This window comes from Tubulanus polymorphus, chromosome 6 (genome assembly GCF_964204645.1).
Source record: "Tubulanus polymorphus chromosome 6, tnTubPoly1.2, whole genome shotgun sequence".
NCBI classification, from domain to species: domain Eukaryota; kingdom Metazoa; phylum Nemertea; class Palaeonemertea; order Tubulaniformes; family Tubulanidae; genus Tubulanus; species Tubulanus polymorphus.
Window position 1 is genome coordinate 5,647,667 of NC_134030.1, and position 16,857 is coordinate 5,664,523.

Consider the following 16,857-nt stretch of genomic DNA (forward strand, 5'->3'; position numbering starts at 1 on the left):
ACAACTATTTAAACATGAATTTGATCGAATTCAGTCAATTCGCTTTCACGCTATACATACGTACATTTATACATTATCTAAATACAATACAACTGCGAACATTGTAGAAAATTGTTGTTGCCCGCAAAATGTGAATCTTCATTTCGAGCCAGCTGTTTATTCTCAGCCACTTCATCGGTTAAGTCTCAATAAAATCTAAAACTTAGTTATAAATAGATTGATTATTCAATAACGTCTACAATTGAATAGTTTGTACATAATATTCAACAGTTCATAAATAAAAACATCGTTCATGGAATTATCTTTTTATTCACACATAATTTGTTTCCTCCGGAAATGACTAGAAATATGTGCATATATTAGTATCCTAACCGAGCGGCGCAGGGCGTTTCGAATCACGTTGTTTGAGACATACTTAACTATCAGGGCTTCATCATCGCAACGGCCTGAAATTCAAATGAAAACAAAAATCGTGCATTTTGAAGGGCTTATTCAACGGAAATATTTCACCGAGTTTGACCTCAGATGAAGTACATATACATACCTACGACGTTTGGACAGCAATTTAATGATATAATGCACGACAAAAGGCCAAACAACAATAAACAAAACGGTTTTTCCGGAAATTTGGTTAAACGGCCACCAAGAAGGAACATTCTGCAAGCAAAATGGGAAAAATAATTTCATTAAATGTCAATTCACTTTGGAATTCCTACGAAATTAGGGGCGTTTGCCAGTTTTTAAAACTGCAGAAACTAACGTGATTACGAAGTCTTTCTCGTTCGGCTTCTTCGGTTAAAACCTGTCTCTGTAACAAGGCGTACGTTTCCAGCGTATTCAGTCTGGTCAATACGTGATTCATATCTAACTGTAATTGAGCGAGCGCGGTCGTGATCTGTTCGTTAACGTCATAGCGTAACTGACCGCCGGGTTGATGAGGAGGAAGTCCACCGCCGGCGACGATCGGCTCATTTAATCCTGCAGTATGTTCAGGGCTCTGGCGTGAACTACCTGTGTAACACAAATACATAATGATTAATAGATTGTAGTAATCAGACATTTTGCGCGTCATCATAGGCAGACGTAGGTCAGCTTAGTGGCTCACTACCCACCCTTATGACTGCTATTGACTGGTCGCGATTCTAGTCGCACATGTTCTACCTTCTGCAACGCGGCCATTTCTCCCAGACCTACACCCCCATTTGTGACATGTACCCGACTTTACACAAAGTAATCGCAGCCTTACCCGGTTATATTGTAAATATTTCACTGAATCGGGGAAAATTCAAAGGGCAATGACTTGAATGAGTTGACCAATACAAAGCAAAGCAGAGTTTGGGGAATGCTATACAGTATAACCTTGGAGTAATCATTTGAATGATTACTCCAAGGTATAACCTCGTCATAATGAACTTCTACAAAAAGATCCTTATATCCAGTATGAAATAGATAATTCTTCGTTCTTGATTCACATTATCTGATCAGATTCATTATCATATCAGGATTTTTCATTGATGAGGAGAGTTGTGAAGGAGTCACAACGACAAGTAGTTAAAGGATTCACTAGATTTTGAAGTACAAGCTTTAGCTATTAGTACATAGCTTCATCAGGTAAATGAGGGACATTTATATTTTTTTTAAATTTCTCATTTACCTGATGAAGCTACTATACACTGGTAGCATAAGCTTTTACTTCAAATAAATCTAGTAAACCTAGAAGTAGTGCAAATGAATCCATCTTTTTGTGGAGTTGTCATTTACAACTAGGAGAATTGTGGATAATATTTACTGGTTGATTGAGTGTCATGATTGGACCCAGACGATCTGCTAGATGATGATTGTGCGCGATTGTTTATTTTCTGATCTCCGCCCCCTCGCTGTTGAGTGATGGCTTCACGATGCAATATCGTATCGGACATCGCCGCCTGGTGTTGAGGCGTAGAAATAGTCTGATCAGCTGATGAAAACGTCACACGATTATTCACGGAATGTCCATCTGCAAAACAAAGGTAAATTCATTGTTACAAACGAAACTTTGGTAGAAAAATAATAACTGTGCATGCCTGAGAACTTGGGACCGACAAAATATGTTCAACTTAGAAGAACTTGGCTGCGAACAAGTTGGACTAAGGGACTTTTTTGGGAATCTGAATGATGGCATCTAATTAGCAAATTAAAATTAGTAAATTAACTTTTCCCTGCCCATGTGGATTAATTGCTTTTATACATTCTAGTATACTAAGTAAAGCCTGTTTTCTGCATAGGAATGAAGGTGCTATATAAAGCAAAAACGATAACAAGCATCCTTCACTTCAGCATTTTGGGGATAAAACGTTTGCCTGATTTAGGTGAGCGTCGACATAAAATCTGCTGTAAAGACAGAAGGTATAAGGAAAATGAATGGGAAAATTGCGGGCCTCACCATTTCAGCCTACTTCACTGATTTTCTCATTTAGACCAATTGGACTTGCACAAGTTTTACTGTATTTAGTCAGCTTCAAACTTACTTGTATTCGAATGTATTTGGGCAGTAGTTATCGTAAGGTTTTGATTATGTCCAGTAGGTGGATCAGTATGTTCTGATTGCGTTTTCGCTGAAATTAACAGCGGCATCTACGAAAAAATCATAAAATATACCAGTATGATACACTGAGGCAGGCTTTGAATGGTCTCTACCGATTCGGGAATTCTCTTCTATCCCATTCTTTTTGACCAGAATGCTCTTCCTATTCCGGCCTGGCAAAATCTTAATCTGTAAATCTGATAGAAGGCCGGTCGGGAGTATATAATTCAAATTCCCGAATCGTTTTTTATGTTTTTGATCAAAAGATATGAATATTTGAGTATTTAGTTCTGACCTGTAGTTGCTCTGATGTATCACAGAATTCGTCGTCTTCGCTGTCTGATTTCACCGCAGTATCCGGCTCGGGCGAAGGAGCCGTTTTCGACTTAATCGGCAACGAAATCAACTGAACGATTTCATTTTGATCGTGATGACCGTTTTCACCACTCGTCACATCATCAGTATCATCCTTCTGCTCATCTTCACTACTGTTTATCATATCATCTCCATTTTCATTGATATGAAGGTGGTTTGAGTCCGTAGAACCATTTTCTATTGACAAAGAGCATCAAATTTTAGTTTTTGAATTAGTTCAGTCGAGGGGGAGGAGGTTTCTTCTATGTACATTGTAGCAAAGGGATCATTCATTTATTATGTACGCATTAGGGGAGGGGGGAGGGGTAAGTGCAATTGCATACTATAATGCTTAATGTATATGATAATATGGCCGATTTTGCGTACAGAGGGGGGTTGGAAAAGTCAAATTTCATGCGTACGTAATAAATGAATGATCCCAAATGAAAACCAAGCTTTAATGCAACCGTACTTTCAATGACCACTCTCGGTTCTGGAAAAAAATGTCCACTTTGGAAAGGTGTTCTCTACGCAGAGGTATGAACTCATATACATAACCATTCAATTGGATTACCTAGTAATAAACCATTACATACTGGTTGATAGTGAATGCTTTAACATCGAAAACTTATCGATTAACAACTTTTGATTGTCCAGACATACTGGGACATGGGCACGGCTCGCTGTAACGAGGTGAAATGTTCATCTTGTACCAGAAAAATGTCTATTGTAGAGACTTAATAATCAAGAGATCCTTGAAAATTTAGCTTCCAAAGAAAATTATTCATTATGGGATGCGTTCGTTGTGGAGAAGGGTTCATTACAGGAGGTTTTACTGACCTGTATTGTGGTGGTTTGTGAGGACTACATTTTCTAAACAGCGCGCCTCTTCCTCCATAAGAGCGACGCACATCAAATCAGACGACGGTAAACCCGGATTAGTTTGATTCAGGTGTTTCTCGACGATCGAATTCACGTGATTGATGCTCATCGTCGTTTCGTCGTCGTCGTCGTCGTTGTCGTGTGGTCTAGATTTTTTACTATTATTGTTTATGACGTCTCCGTTCATTTTTGGTAAATTCGACGTGTCGACGTCGACTAGTTCGTAAAACGTTCCCAGTTTCTCGATAAATGCGGCTACATTCGGTGTCTGAGGCATCATTTCGATAATCTGAAAATAGAATGACGGTCACATCATCAAAAGTCAATTCGTTGAAACCATCAGAAATCATTGAACACATGAACAGATCGTGACTCGTCGATAACAATATAGACAGTATATCAATGGGAGCTTATAATTAGGTTTTTAAACCCTTCAAGGTTTCAATTGTTTCTGGTTTCCACTTTCCCAGGATTTCAACAAATTGCTCAAAATTCATGTTTTTCACTGGTAAAAATATCACCTTGCACGGAGCTGCCATGGTACGAATACGTTTAAAAACCTCAGGTGACAGGTGTTGACATGGACGCATATACATCCAAAACCCTAAGAGAATGGCTGTATTGGACGTGAATTTACGCTCAAAACCTTTAACGGGTTAAATTCTTCTTTTTTAAAGATGTTGACACTTTCTCCTGAAACCATGATACCCTGGGGGTTAGTAAACTGCACAGGGAGTTCAGCACAAGAGGGCCTATGTATGACCTGACTGCTAAGTAACTAAACGTATGTACCGGTAACTATATCAACCATTAACAAAGAACATGAACATTAACAAACAAAGGATTACACAAGAAAATAGCAGTTTAATTGGAAGTTATTGTGTGAATTAACTGTTTCGTTAAATGGAATGTTCTTAAAGCCATAAAGAGTGACAACTTACTGACATGTACATACCTCTTTATGAAATGCATAGATATGTAGATAGGGAGAGAAGACGAAAGTTTGATTGTCTCTCGGGGAGAAATGAGATACCCACAAGGTTTTGGTATGGTGCCAGACAAGAGATTCACGGACTATATCAAATGTAGGACTATTACGAAAATGCATTTGATTTTAGACAGAGTGCAAAAGGTAATCGAAGATGCCTAGATCTTTGATTATCAACGAGAATGTCTTACCACCAGGGTCACCACCTGATGGCACAGGTATCTCATCGCAGGGTAGCTGTGTTATATATATGACATACATACCTTCGGATCAGCCGCCATTTTTTCCTGATTTTCTTTGAGAGTCTGAAAGCCATATGTATGTTATATATATACACACACAGCAAAACTGGAGACAGTACAGTCATTTAAAGGAAAAAAAAAACAAACTACTATGCGTAAAATATACTACCGTAGACATACAGTGGATGTTTCTACCAAAATCAGAAAATTTGATTTATTGATGGTTTCAATAAATTAATACAAGTTATTAGACATAAATCCAATTTTTCTACAGTACATGTATATCTATGATACCCCTGTTATATAGCAATATCATTCTTAGCATATTAAAGAGCATCAAAGCTGAGTCAATGTTATCACATTACATTTGAAAACATCGGCATGTTAAAATGCAAAAAGAAAGTATATACTGGTTGTTGATAAGTGAAAATTTGAGAACTCCCACGCGTTAAAATGCAAAAAGAAGATATATACTGGTATGTGAAGTGTTGGAAGCAATAGATTTTTGTCCATTGTTCAAGGAGGATGGGATCAACTGTGCTCTGTTTCTCCGACCAAAATTTCGTGAGAATTTGATATCGATTTCTGACAACATGATTTTCAATGTCAGTCAGTTTATGAACGGCTACTTATAACATCGAAAATAATACACATGATAACAGAAAGGTCGATAACGCACCATTGTGTGATAAGAGAATACCAACATGCTAGCCTAATTTGAAGACGTTAAAAAATAATGCGTTTCAATACCTTCTTCAATTCCTCGACGTAATTTGACATCGCCTCCGTTTTGGGCATAGTCCCCAATGAATTCCACGCATCCCTGTAAAAAATAACAAAGAAGAGAACGTACAAATTTATGAAAATACTTAATAACAGTTAATGAAACAATGTTTATAATTTTGGAGTATTTCAATATCCATAATTCGATGAGAAAATTTGTGGAGGAGTCATGTTAACCTGGAATCAAATCAAATGAAAAAAGAGGTAGGCTAGTAGCTTTACTGATCTTATTTATAGAAATCATAAGCTTTCGCTACTAGTGCATAGTTAACCTATGAGTACTTCCTGTTTTCTCATTAAACATCCACAATGAGTACAAGTGGCACAGGTCTTACCCTAGCCTTTACCTCTCATCTATGCAATTAAGCGCTCAGGAATAATCTACCTGGTAGGTGATTACTTATAGGCGAGGAGAGGCTTATGTCAACGAGGATCACTAACACTGACTCTACAATCTTGCCAGGGACCCAAGCAGTGTCTCAACCCATGAACCCATGATCAGGGCCAGTTGCTGAAAAGTTGGTTAGAGTCAACTAATTGGTGGACAAACCATTGGTATCAATGCAATTTCAATTGTCACCATGGCATCTTTCTGTCAGTTAACTTCAACTTTTGAGCAGCATTTTCGAGTAATAAGGATGCATTTACCATTTTGCCTTCCCAACAACATCCCAGAATCCAGGTCGTTGAACCATACATGGTCCTAGAGTTGCTTGCTTGTAGAAGCCATAAAAACGTAACATCAACTCATGAGACGGTTGAAAAGTACCTGGAAAAAAATAAAAATTGACAATCAGATATTTATACAAACAACACTTTTGATTTTTTGGTAATCAGGGAAACTGGATGTCTAAAAGAAAAAGCAAGGCAGTTCAAGCAGCCATGCTGAAAGCCACCAGGCACCAGTGAGGTTCCACGATCAGATGCAGACTGATATTTTCTTCAAAGCATTACATCAAAAAATTCCAAGGATGATGTCAAATTCATAGGTGTGTCATCAATCTTTTTTAAAAAGGGCAACCTCGATGGCAACGCTATAAGGGAGGTGCAGTGACCGAGTGGTTTAAGCCGCCGGTCACTGGTCAATCAATCCCCAGGGTTTATGGGTTCAAACCCTGGTCGCAACAGAGCTTCTTGGTTGAAGGTTCTTCTCGTCTCTCCCCCGTTAGGAAAAAGAAACATCGAACCCGCTTCTTATATGTAATGCCCTGCGCGCGTGGCGCTAGGGCTAGAGGTGATGGTGTTAAAAAAGGCTTTAAGGGGTCCAGATCGGCAAAACCATGCCTAGAAGTAGCTTTGATCTTGGAGCAGTGACATGTGATCTCGTGAACAGGATGCAACCATACAATGCAACACGAAAAGCATGATTAGATTTTTTCTGTTGTTGTGAGTGAGTGAGTGTGGACGGTGGACGAGCGAGACGAGTAAAATTGTCACACTTTTCATGTTAGGTTTCCACATCATTTTATGGGTTTCAGTATCTATGATGTTATTGATAAAAGCAGCTGGTGCTACATATTTCATCTATCATTCGGTGAAGTAACGAGCGCGTACCATTTTTTGGTAAACTCTGAATAACTTTGACTGCGGCGTCGAATTTCTCATTCGTCGAAGCGGCGGCCATATTGTTTACTTCCTGGTTCGACAACTTTTGCCGGTAGATGGTGTGCTACTACTAATTATTACTACGCGTTAAACGAATTAAACGAGTTTAATGATTTCTGAAATAAATTGTGAATTAAGATCTTATTAATAATATAAAAGATGGCACATGTGTCACAGATGCAATCAACTCTGTTTCTATAAATAAGAACTTTATTTGCGTGTGAACTTTCTGTTGTATGTGAACAGGTTCCAGGACGTTTTAGATGCGTTTTCCCAAATTACGTCATTAATGGAGTGAACAACCAATCATAATACGGGCACCTGTCAAACTAGCCAATCATCGCGTTGATTGCGCCACTTCCGCCCGACATCGCTCAATTTCTTGCTACTTTCGTTGTTGACGCGTCGACTTTTGCTCGTAAAAACATCGAAATTCTACATTCAAACCACGATTAAAATCTTAAAACCGATTCTCAATTGAAGTGGCGAAATCATGGATGCTGTTTACGATACTGGATCGCTTCTAGACGAACTAGAACGAGAGTGCGCCGACGCTGAACTTCTGGTTCTTGGTGGTGGAAGTTGGCCGCCGACAATGACATCTTCCCCGACGCATTCGCTTGAAAGCGACGACAGCGGTACAGGTAGTTATGTCGAAGATATCGACGATATTTTAATTAACGATGTCTGCTTAACTGCTGATTTATTTGATGTACCCGAGGCTTTTAATGATGAATTGCTAAATAACAATAACGTTAAGAAGATAATAGAACCTGAAAATCAGTGCTTGCCATCATCGTATGCGGAAAATAATTCCAATTTGAATTGTTCCTCTGTAGGCAACTATTCACAGGCGTTGTTATCAGTAGATCCTGTAATTTCGTCGATTTCGGAAGATAACGTGGATGAAAATGCCGTTTTAAAAGGTAATGATAATAATAACGATGAAGTTATGCTTGTTCCACGTACTCGCGTTTCGAGTAGAATAGCCGCGAGACCGGTCGTCGCGATGACCAGCGCCGATAAAGATCACGGCTACGTGTTGAAACTCGCCGACAACACGACGGAAAATCAACACCAGAACAAACTGCCGAAAGCCCCGAAATCGGTTTATTCGAAAATCGTCGAAGACCCGGGCGTCGATAAGACGACGAAGACCGTCATTCAAGCGCGTTTAAATCGCCAGAAGAAGAAGGAATACATCCAGGGTTTGGAGTCGCAGGTTACGAAATTCAAATCGGAAAACGTCGAACTGCGACAACGCGAAAAACAATGGGAGAAACATCGTAAATCTCTCGAGGAGGAGATCGTTTACTTGAAGTCGGTTCTAGCGAACGACAGTCGATTGTCGTCGCTTCTGAAGAATATAAACGGTTTGAAGAACGTTCACTTGTCGTCAGCGTTCTCACAGAAGCGTAAAATCGACGCCGACCACGATTATTTGAAACGCGATCGCGTCGGTTCCGCGACCGGCGGCGTTTGTTTACACGTCGATAGCGACGAGGTGTCGTTGGAGTTTTGTTCGCGGTGTTCGAATCAATCGAAACGAAGTCGTTCGACCGTCGATGATCGCTGATCGGATTCAGAGATTTGAAAAGGAAAGTTTCTTGTGTGTTGAAAATACATGTGGTACATGTACAACTAATCACAGCGCGCTGGGACACCTTCACCGGTTCCTATAGCGCTTAGTGAACAGGGGAAATTAGTGTGAACTTCGCTGGTTAAAAACAGTAAATCGGCAAAAAAATATAGAAGAAAAAAAGATAAACAATAAAAACGGAGAAAAGCTTCATTAACTTTAAACATTCAAAAAAGACAAACTTGAGAAAAAGAATAGAAAAAAAACATTGAATTGTTGTAAATCGGTGTATTTTGTGATGATGTATTGTTTACTTTTGCTTCTAACTATATCTTTACCTTGCAGTAGTATGAGACTTCGACACACACACACCTGGCACACGGCATTCTACATCGAATGTTGCACAACGTAAATGTGTGCGCGTTCAGAATTTTTAAATGGTAAGATTTCGATGCCATTTTCATTTCAGGATATATACCGAATCAAGTGATTGTACATATGTGATGAAATCTCTTATATACAGTAGACTCTTGATGATTTTAGCTTCTCAAAGTTCCTATAGTTTATCAGATAAAAATGTATTAGGACTGTTAGAACTGCAAAATCAAGAGTAATACGGTTAAACCTGCTTAATCGGGATTTTCGTCTACTCTGGACAATATATGCAGTTCATTTGTAGGTCCCTATTGATCCAAGTGGATTCTACTGTAGGATAGATATTACATATATAATTGATATTCTTTAATTAACTAATTTAGCTCATGACTGAGAGTTAAAATTTCTCTGAACATTGTTCTAGTTTTTAAAGAGTCTTACTGTTACAATAACGCTACCCATTATGGCTTAGTTTATCTGATTATGGAGAGGTTTCGCTCTTGTACTATATTCACTGGATTCGGTATTAAATCGTTGAATGAAATTAGAGGAAAAAATCAGCGTAACATTCATCGCGGTTCCGAGTAGTAAATCCATCGTGGATAAGTTTGAAGCGAACTGAACTACGATGAAGTTGCGTTGATCGTCGTGTAACACGAATATTAATACCAGATTTCATGTTTGTTTTTGTGGCGGTGATTAGAAAGAGAGAGAGAGAGATGGTGGTGTCTGCGTTTGTTACCCAGATCGATAGTTGCCGATTCCTGATAATCATCCGATGCGATTTTAAATTTTTCAAACGGTAATACCTATACAAAGTTGTTTTGTATGTTTTAATTTTTAGCGTTCTTTGGTGAAAATTTGCAGCTTCCCTTTTTCAGTAGAGTTTATGTCAATTTCCCTAAACTGGGCTGGAGTAACTCCAAAACTGCCCAAGTTTGTGAGTTGATTGAAGATTTAGAATGTCTTTGATCCTTAACCTCGGGTATCACTGGTTCAAGAAAGGGTTTGTGGGTATCAAATTCTCAATTAATCTCTATATTTTGATTGGGAAGACTGCAAAGTAATCGAAACTCCATTACATAATTCTGCCTTCTTCGAAAGCGAAAAGTGCTTGTCAATGAATTTTGAAAACGGATTTGAAGATCAAGTAATCATTGATAATGAAGTAAATTAAGTGGAACTGCCAGTTTATGGGATAAATTGATTAAATAACTGTTGTTAAGTTGCATGTTGATGATAGCCTATGAAGCATTGCAACGCATTAATACAGATTTCATATAAATATGTGCTGAAACTTATGACTTAATAATCTATTTTGTAAATATGTATTATATTACTATAATGTGTACAGAAAAAAAAATAAATATGTGAAAGTATTTTACGATCATGAAAACGTTTTATGTTGAGCCGATTAATCTTGCTAGATTTTATTTTGCAGTTATTAGTGTATCCATATTGGTTCACTTCAGATAAACACGGAAAGAGGAGAGAAAGGAGGCAAGAGAATGAGGAAGAGATCATACAGCTTACTGTAAGGTCGTGTGTTTGGTTGAGAGGATGGTGTGTGTATGAGCTGGTAACTGTGTACAATCCATGTTTCTTTATTATAAATGCATTACTCGATCTGCTGATAGCTATGATGAAAAAAATTCACTTTTTAGCGCGCTGAATTCGTGGACAGTTAACTAATTATGAAATACATGTATAGCAGCTTCCCCTACTCTGATCAGGTTGGTCTGTTGATGTAGCATTCAATTAGCATTCAACCGATTATACTGGTTTTGCTAGTTCATCAGTAGTGGAAAGCAGTCTAAATGGGTAATGTATGTATGAAGAAGAACATGGACTGTGTATCATACCTGAATTAAATTTGTGGAATAACAGAGATGAGGAGTTACTTAACATTTTGTAAGTTCTTCAGACCTAAGCAACTTGATCGACTTGAGGAAACTTGTACATTACATTTTACAGGGAAATAAAGTTAAATTTATTCGAGAAAATTAACTACGATAATCTTGAAGTGTTTTATTGGCTTTTTTGTTCCACCATTACCTCATAGGGAATATTTGGCCACTATCACCTGGAGATCCCTGCTGGATGAAGACTCGATCACTGTGAGTTGAATCTATGAATAACCTGAACCCCTGAGATTATCGAAAAGTGCGTATTTAAAGGATTAAAATCCCTTCACGAGGTCTTGTTTCCTGAATACATTCGTCAGTGTTTGAGGACTTCCTCATTCTCAATAATTGGAGATTTCTAGGCTCTCAAACTTGCTAATAGATGCAAAAGTCGATGGTAAGCTTTCTGGATCACTCATTTTCGATAACTGGGACGTATTGGAGATTTCTAGGGCCAAATTCGGTTTTCGTATCTAGTCAACTAGTGGTCGGAACTAATAACCGAATGCGCTTGATTTTCGAACTATTTCCGGAATATAGTTCCGACTATTGGACATTCGGTTTCGTTAAGTTCGACTAACTCAGAAAACCGAAGGTGGCCTAGAGATTCAAAAGATAATGGCAAGCTTCTGGATCCATGGGACCCTTTAAGTAGGTTCTCGTATCAAGTACAGCAGTGACTGTCAGATTCTTGTTCAGATTAAAACTGAAAGTGATGAGTCATCCTTTCAATGAATTGCCAATTGGAATAAAGTAGTGACAAATTAATCAGGACGGAAAGGATTTTATTTGATTTAACATAAATAGATAAACTATATGCATTTTTTAAAATATACAAACATTACGTCGTTCTACTGTAATTTTTAACAAGTCTTTTTTCACTAATTCATATGGACGGATAATATTTGTAGGTAAATCATCTTGCTGGACGGCTTAGTATTATTCAACGACGGTATAGTTCAATCACAAGTGCTATCAGTGTCCATAGAAAAAATATTAAATAATTAGACGCAGCCTTTTATTTGTGCAACTCTCAAGTATTTCAGTCTGGTCTCTGTGGCGGGTGACTTTACGACCACACCCTAACTGTATAATCACTACCTCCTGATACCATAAATTCTCCAGATTTATCAAACACGGATGCCTGTACTGCATCTTCATGACCAACTAGACAGGTCACCTGTAAAAGAGGACATTTTTTCAGCAAATCTTAAGCATACACGACTAAGTTCAAATATCCAATCAAGAAACCCTTGCTTTCAATTCTCCACGCATCTTTCATAACACTTGGTGATATGCAATAATTTCGAGGTCAATCATTTCTTCACCCTATCTTCCCCTATTCGTTTACTAAACCGGGCTCAGAATGGTACATACCTGTCCTGTAGCTAGTTCATACATTTTGATCGTGCCGTCGTTGCTGCAGATTGCCAGTACTGCGGCAGACGGATCGAACGTCACCTGATTGGCCGGATGCGGCCCGACATCGATACTAGACATCGGCGAAACTGTTCGAATATCCCACAGTTTTACGACTCCATACGAATCACATGATGCTATTGTATCTCCCTGTAAAAATTCAATAAGATAACTTGCCATCACATTTGTTGACTAGGGGTCGGGGCACATTCAGTTTAAATTCCATAAGACTAGCAATTTAGTGGGCAGTGGAATGGCTACACCCTACAACACTGTTTTCACTTCTATGTGACGAGGGGCTATGCCTCCTTTGAATCTCCCTTGTTTTAAAAGGCTTGATGTAAACTCACCTTTAGGTTGAAAGTTGCACTGTTGACTGAGTGCATGTGTCCATAGAAAGTCTGAGCACACAGGCCCTGAAAGTACATAGGTTTACAGAAGATTAGTGAATAAAGTAGTCAAATGAAACTAAATGGAGGATTTATGGAGGATTAAGGTCTTCGTGCTAACCGTTCTAGCATCCCACAATGACAATGTTTTATCAGCAGAACTTGTACAAAGTATGTTAGAAAAGGGTAAGAACTGTATACTGTTAACCGAATCGGCATGACCTCGCAATGTGTAACGACATCTCAAACTGGAACGAAAAAAAAACATATTTCAAGATTAATGAAAAAGTCCCAAAGTTATAGTTTTGCGATGAATATGAATCAAGACCTGAAGTTGTATAAATTGACACTCCCAGATGGAGAACAAACCTGTTCAAATCCCAGATCTTAGAAGAGTTATCCATAGACGCCGTAGCAAGGAAGTCTCCACAAGTGTGCCAGCTCGATGACCACACTGAAATATCAAATAACAATTCAGTACCCATAATATTTGAGACCGGATATGTTCAAACAAAGCCTTCGTTACGCGATGAATGTAAACTAACCTGCGTGTGTATGATCTGTGAATGTATGGATACATTTCGCTTTACCGAAGTCCCAGATTTTCACGGTCGTATCTCCGCTCGTAGTTGCAAGGCGGGTACCCCTAAAAATCCGAGGATGAGAGACTGATTTTCACTACAAGTCTGATGAATACTTAGAATAGAAGTCTTTAATCGGCATAACTAATCACAGTGAACCCTTGAGAATAGGTTCCGAATACTTATACAGCCGAATACTTATATCCGAATACGTATTTGCCTGTACTTACGAAGGATGAAAATCACAAGATGAAACCCAGTCTGAATGTCCCTCGCCTGTCATTATTATATCGCCGCTAGGTACTGCCCACATTTTCCATGAATTATCGTCGCTGGTCGTACAAAGGATCTGTTTCTTCGGATGAAGGGCAACTCTAAAACAAACAATGACAATCAGTGGTGTCCACAGAACAAAATACATGACAAGAGATTGATGTGAAAAATGGATGTCTGCTTGAAAAAATGTGAAAAATCTGTGAAAAATTATGAAAGTTAGTGAAAATTCAAGAAATCTTGATCCCTTTTTTAAGCCAAATACCGTGGAGCTCAGAAGCTTTGTTGGAATTTTAGAATTTTGATATTGATCTGTCCAGATTGTGATCAGTGACGATTGTTCAAATGAAAGTTAGGTGTGAAAAAATGTAAATCAGTAACTCAGTAAGCGAACACCTACCCACTGACTGCGAGCGAATGGGCCTGGAATGTATTCGACAATCTGAAACCACCCGTTCTCGTGAGATGACCGGGTGGCGCTTTAATCTGCGATAGAAGCGGATTCACACGAGTATCGATAGGAAATTCTGCGTCCTGGAAAAGAGAAAAAACATAAGAATTCATGCATGGGTACAATCTGACAAGTTTTCTTAAGGTCGAGCGTTGATGCGCGTTAACAGTTTTAAACGTACATTCGGATGTCGTTTTCCTTCCTCGAAGAAGTATTTTGAAGTGTTACTATACGAGCGAGCAGCAGCCAGCGCTCGTTGACTCGGTCCACGGCCATCTTTATCCACAAACATCTCCTGTCCTTTCTGACATGAATGGAACGACATGGACGTCATTCCTACAAATAAATCAAAACAGTTCAAACTCTAATAGATCAATTTTAATCTGAACCTCAGGATCTCGTCACATATAGCTGAGGGTACAAAATCAAAGCCATATCCCAGTATCAAAACATGCAAGACAAATGGGGAAGACAAATTTAGGTCCAGTCAAATCCACTCAATTTGGATCAGTTTTTACCAAATATTTTTTACAGTCCACCTTTACATAAATGTATAAAAAATATGATGTTCAATCTGGATTTCCCATAAGCCGGACGATTTCTCAACTGATCCCAATTAAGCGGTTGTATAGAGTTTCTTGGTGTTGAAATACCTGTATGTTCTTTAGCTGGTGAACTACCACCAGTACTGATACTCTTAATAGTACTCTGTAAACCGACCACTTGTCCAACGGCTCGATCTCGCTCCAATTTCGTCAACATTTTCTCTTTCATCGCGACCTCGTATTTATTTTTGAGTTGTTGTAATGCTGGTTCATACGATGAATAATGTTTCTTGATTCTAGAATATCAAACATAACGTAATTATGCTGTAGAATATTACCTGCCGATAAGGTATTCATTGCTGGAAGTAATGACACGATTTGGTTTAAAACTACTAAACCCTAGGAAATATCTTTTAATTTGTCAAAAAAAATATGAAGCCATGAACGTTTGAGCTAACGAAAGGCAATTATATCTCATATCAGTTCCAAAATCTACCTTTTAATGTCAGTGACGAGTTTATTTTTTTCTTGTACGACGCGTTTATGATGCATTCTGTGGAAATCGCGGTCCTTTCTCAGTTTCACGTACATATCCTTCGTTTTCCTGGAAATTACGATAAAAAGTAAGTACACCATGAGAGCAATCTGGACCCCTACGAAATGTCTTATGCCAAGACTGAGGTGGATCCCACTTGTGGCCTTCAGCGTAGCTGTTTTGGAATGCCCTTTTTCCCCTTCCATTTTCCTAGAGTAGATCCTCCCCCATTGACACAATTTTAATCCTCAATTACCACAGTCGACTGTGGAGATCTTCAGACTCTATGTGCAACCGCGACCTTAGGTGGGAACTTACACAGCGGCATCTTTGAATCGATCACGTTCAGTTCGTAGGAATTTCACTTCATTATCGAGTTGCTGATTACGAATATAAATATCAGGGACAACATCAACATCTTCTTCATTTAATAAACCCTTCTGTTGTAATTCATACCTGGAAAAAGTTACAACAAATTATCGAACACAATTTTCTATCAATTTTGAAAGTGTCTACGGTCTGATCTTACCATTCAGTTTGAAAGCAATCAAAAGTTCTCATCATTCCCATTTTGACTAAGAAATTTCGCATGAAATCATCAATTAATTCGGGACGATGCGATAACTCTTTCCTGGCGATCGATTCTTTGCGAATCTTTGATTCTTCGTCTTGTGATTTTTCCTGAATCGCTCGCACAGCTGCGTCGAGATCTTCTTCCTCTGTGTAAAAAAGAACAATGCTATCAATTTATAATTTAACCCAAAATCAGACCTGCCTTAGTTATCTGTGCCAGGAGGTAGGATATCAAACTAAACTTTAACTAAAGGCCACCCGAGGGAGGCTAAAATTACCTTCAACTTCAATGTCATCATCGACAGGGACTTCTTCATACTCATAATCCTCATCTAAATCTTGTATTATCTGCTCCTCTATTTTATGATGGTGAAAGAAAAATAACTTTCTTGTTGTTTGAGTTAACGAAAGAAGTTCAAAATCATATCATATTCTGAAAAGACTGATTTGAAGAAAGTTCATTGTTGGTTTAGTCTTTTTAGAAATTGTTTAAACTTACAAGGGCCAAATCATGCTACATTTTCAAAAGCCAAATATGCAGCAAATATGCAGTACTTATAAATGAGGAAGTAACAAAACGGATGGGCCGAAAACCTGCTGGTGTGGCAAATAAAAAGGATACTTTGCAGATAAAATTTATTTCCATCCAATACATCGGTCGCCATCTTGTTTTACGCGTTGTCTGGCAACGGCGTAACAAAGTTTCGCAATGGCTATAACAAAAATTAACACCAATCAACTTTTCTCTTTTTCTTATTGTTTTTGTATATCTTGAATGTCAAGAATTTTGTTTTACCTTGATGAATGTTACGAAGT

The 16,857-nt window shown here is 38.4% G+C and overlaps 3 protein-coding genes across 4 annotated transcripts; 1 reads left to right on the forward strand and 2 right to left on the reverse strand.

Moving 5' to 3' along the window:
* On the reverse strand, positions 1 to 7,455 carry LOC141907879 (acyl-CoA-binding domain-containing protein 5-like). Of its 2 annotated transcripts, XM_074797634.1 has the most exons (11): positions 7,367 to 7,455; positions 6,461 to 6,581; positions 5,780 to 5,852; positions 5,051 to 5,092; positions 3,758 to 4,088; positions 2,859 to 3,115; positions 2,508 to 2,613; positions 1,790 to 1,996; positions 761 to 1,011; positions 545 to 657; positions 1 to 446 (listed from the first exon to the last, which is right to left on the reverse strand). In XM_074797634.1, exons 1-11 carry the CDS (start codon positions 7,434 to 7,436, stop codon positions 434 to 436), a joined length of 1,584 nt encoding a protein of 527 aa, XP_074653735.1. In that variant the 5' UTR covers positions 7,437 to 7,455; the 3' UTR covers positions 1 to 433. The 2 variants fall into 2 exon arrangements, with proteins under 2 accessions (XP_074653735.1, XP_074653736.1); XM_074797635.1 differs by lacking the exon at positions 5,051 to 5,092.
* Positions 7,456 to 8,354: 899 nt separating this feature from the next.
* LOC141906851 (CREB/ATF bZIP transcription factor-like) lies at positions 8,355 to 9,335 on the forward strand. The gene has a single exon (XM_074796290.1). It carries the CDS (start codon positions 8,370 to 8,372, stop codon positions 8,991 to 8,993), a length of 624 nt encoding a protein of 207 aa, XP_074652391.1. The 5' UTR covers positions 8,355 to 8,369; the 3' UTR covers positions 8,994 to 9,335.
* Positions 9,336 to 12,050: 2,715 nt separating this feature from the next.
* On the reverse strand, positions 12,051 to 16,707 carry LOC141906935 (sperm-associated antigen 16 protein-like). The gene is made up of 15 exons (XM_074796432.1): positions 16,664 to 16,707; positions 16,320 to 16,397; positions 15,998 to 16,187; positions 15,787 to 15,924; positions 15,430 to 15,537; positions 15,042 to 15,229; positions 14,570 to 14,724; positions 14,338 to 14,471; positions 13,895 to 14,038; positions 13,629 to 13,729; positions 13,453 to 13,537; positions 13,205 to 13,331; positions 13,045 to 13,110; positions 12,653 to 12,844; positions 12,051 to 12,455 (listed from the first exon to the last, which is right to left on the reverse strand). Exons 1-15 carry the CDS (start codon positions 16,704 to 16,706, stop codon positions 12,345 to 12,347), a joined length of 1,860 nt encoding a protein of 619 aa, XP_074652533.1. The 5' UTR covers position 16,707; the 3' UTR covers positions 12,051 to 12,344.
* Between the last annotated feature and the right edge of the window lie 150 nt (positions 16,708 to 16,857).

Coding starts and splice junctions, on each gene's coding strand:
- LOC141907879 (XM_074797634.1), bottom strand. CDS start 7,436: ATGGCCGCCGCTTCGACGAATGAGAAATTCGACGCCGCAGTCAAAGTT. Junction 2,614..2,858: donor ATACATCAGAGCAACTACAG/GTCAGAACTAAA, acceptor ATTTTTTCGTAG/ATGCCGCTGTTAATTTCAGC. Junction 658..760: donor GAGAAAGACTTCGTAATCAC/GTTAGTTTCTGC, acceptor TTTTGCTTGCAG/AATGTTCCTTCTTGGTGGCC.
- LOC141906851 (XM_074796290.1), top strand. CDS start 8,370: ATGCTTGTTCCACGTACTCGCGTTTCGAGTAGAATAGCCGCGAGACCG.
- LOC141906935 (XM_074796432.1), bottom strand. CDS start 16,706: ATGGCGACCGATGTATTGGATGGAAATAAATTTTATCTGCAAA. Junction 15,925..15,997: donor GATTGCTTTCAAACTGAATG/GTAAGATCAGAC, acceptor AACTTTTTCCAG/GTATGAATTACAACAGAAGG. Junction 13,538..13,628: donor CACAGATCATACACACGCAG/GTTAGTTTACAT, acceptor TTGATATTTCAG/TGTGGTCATCGAGCTGGCAC.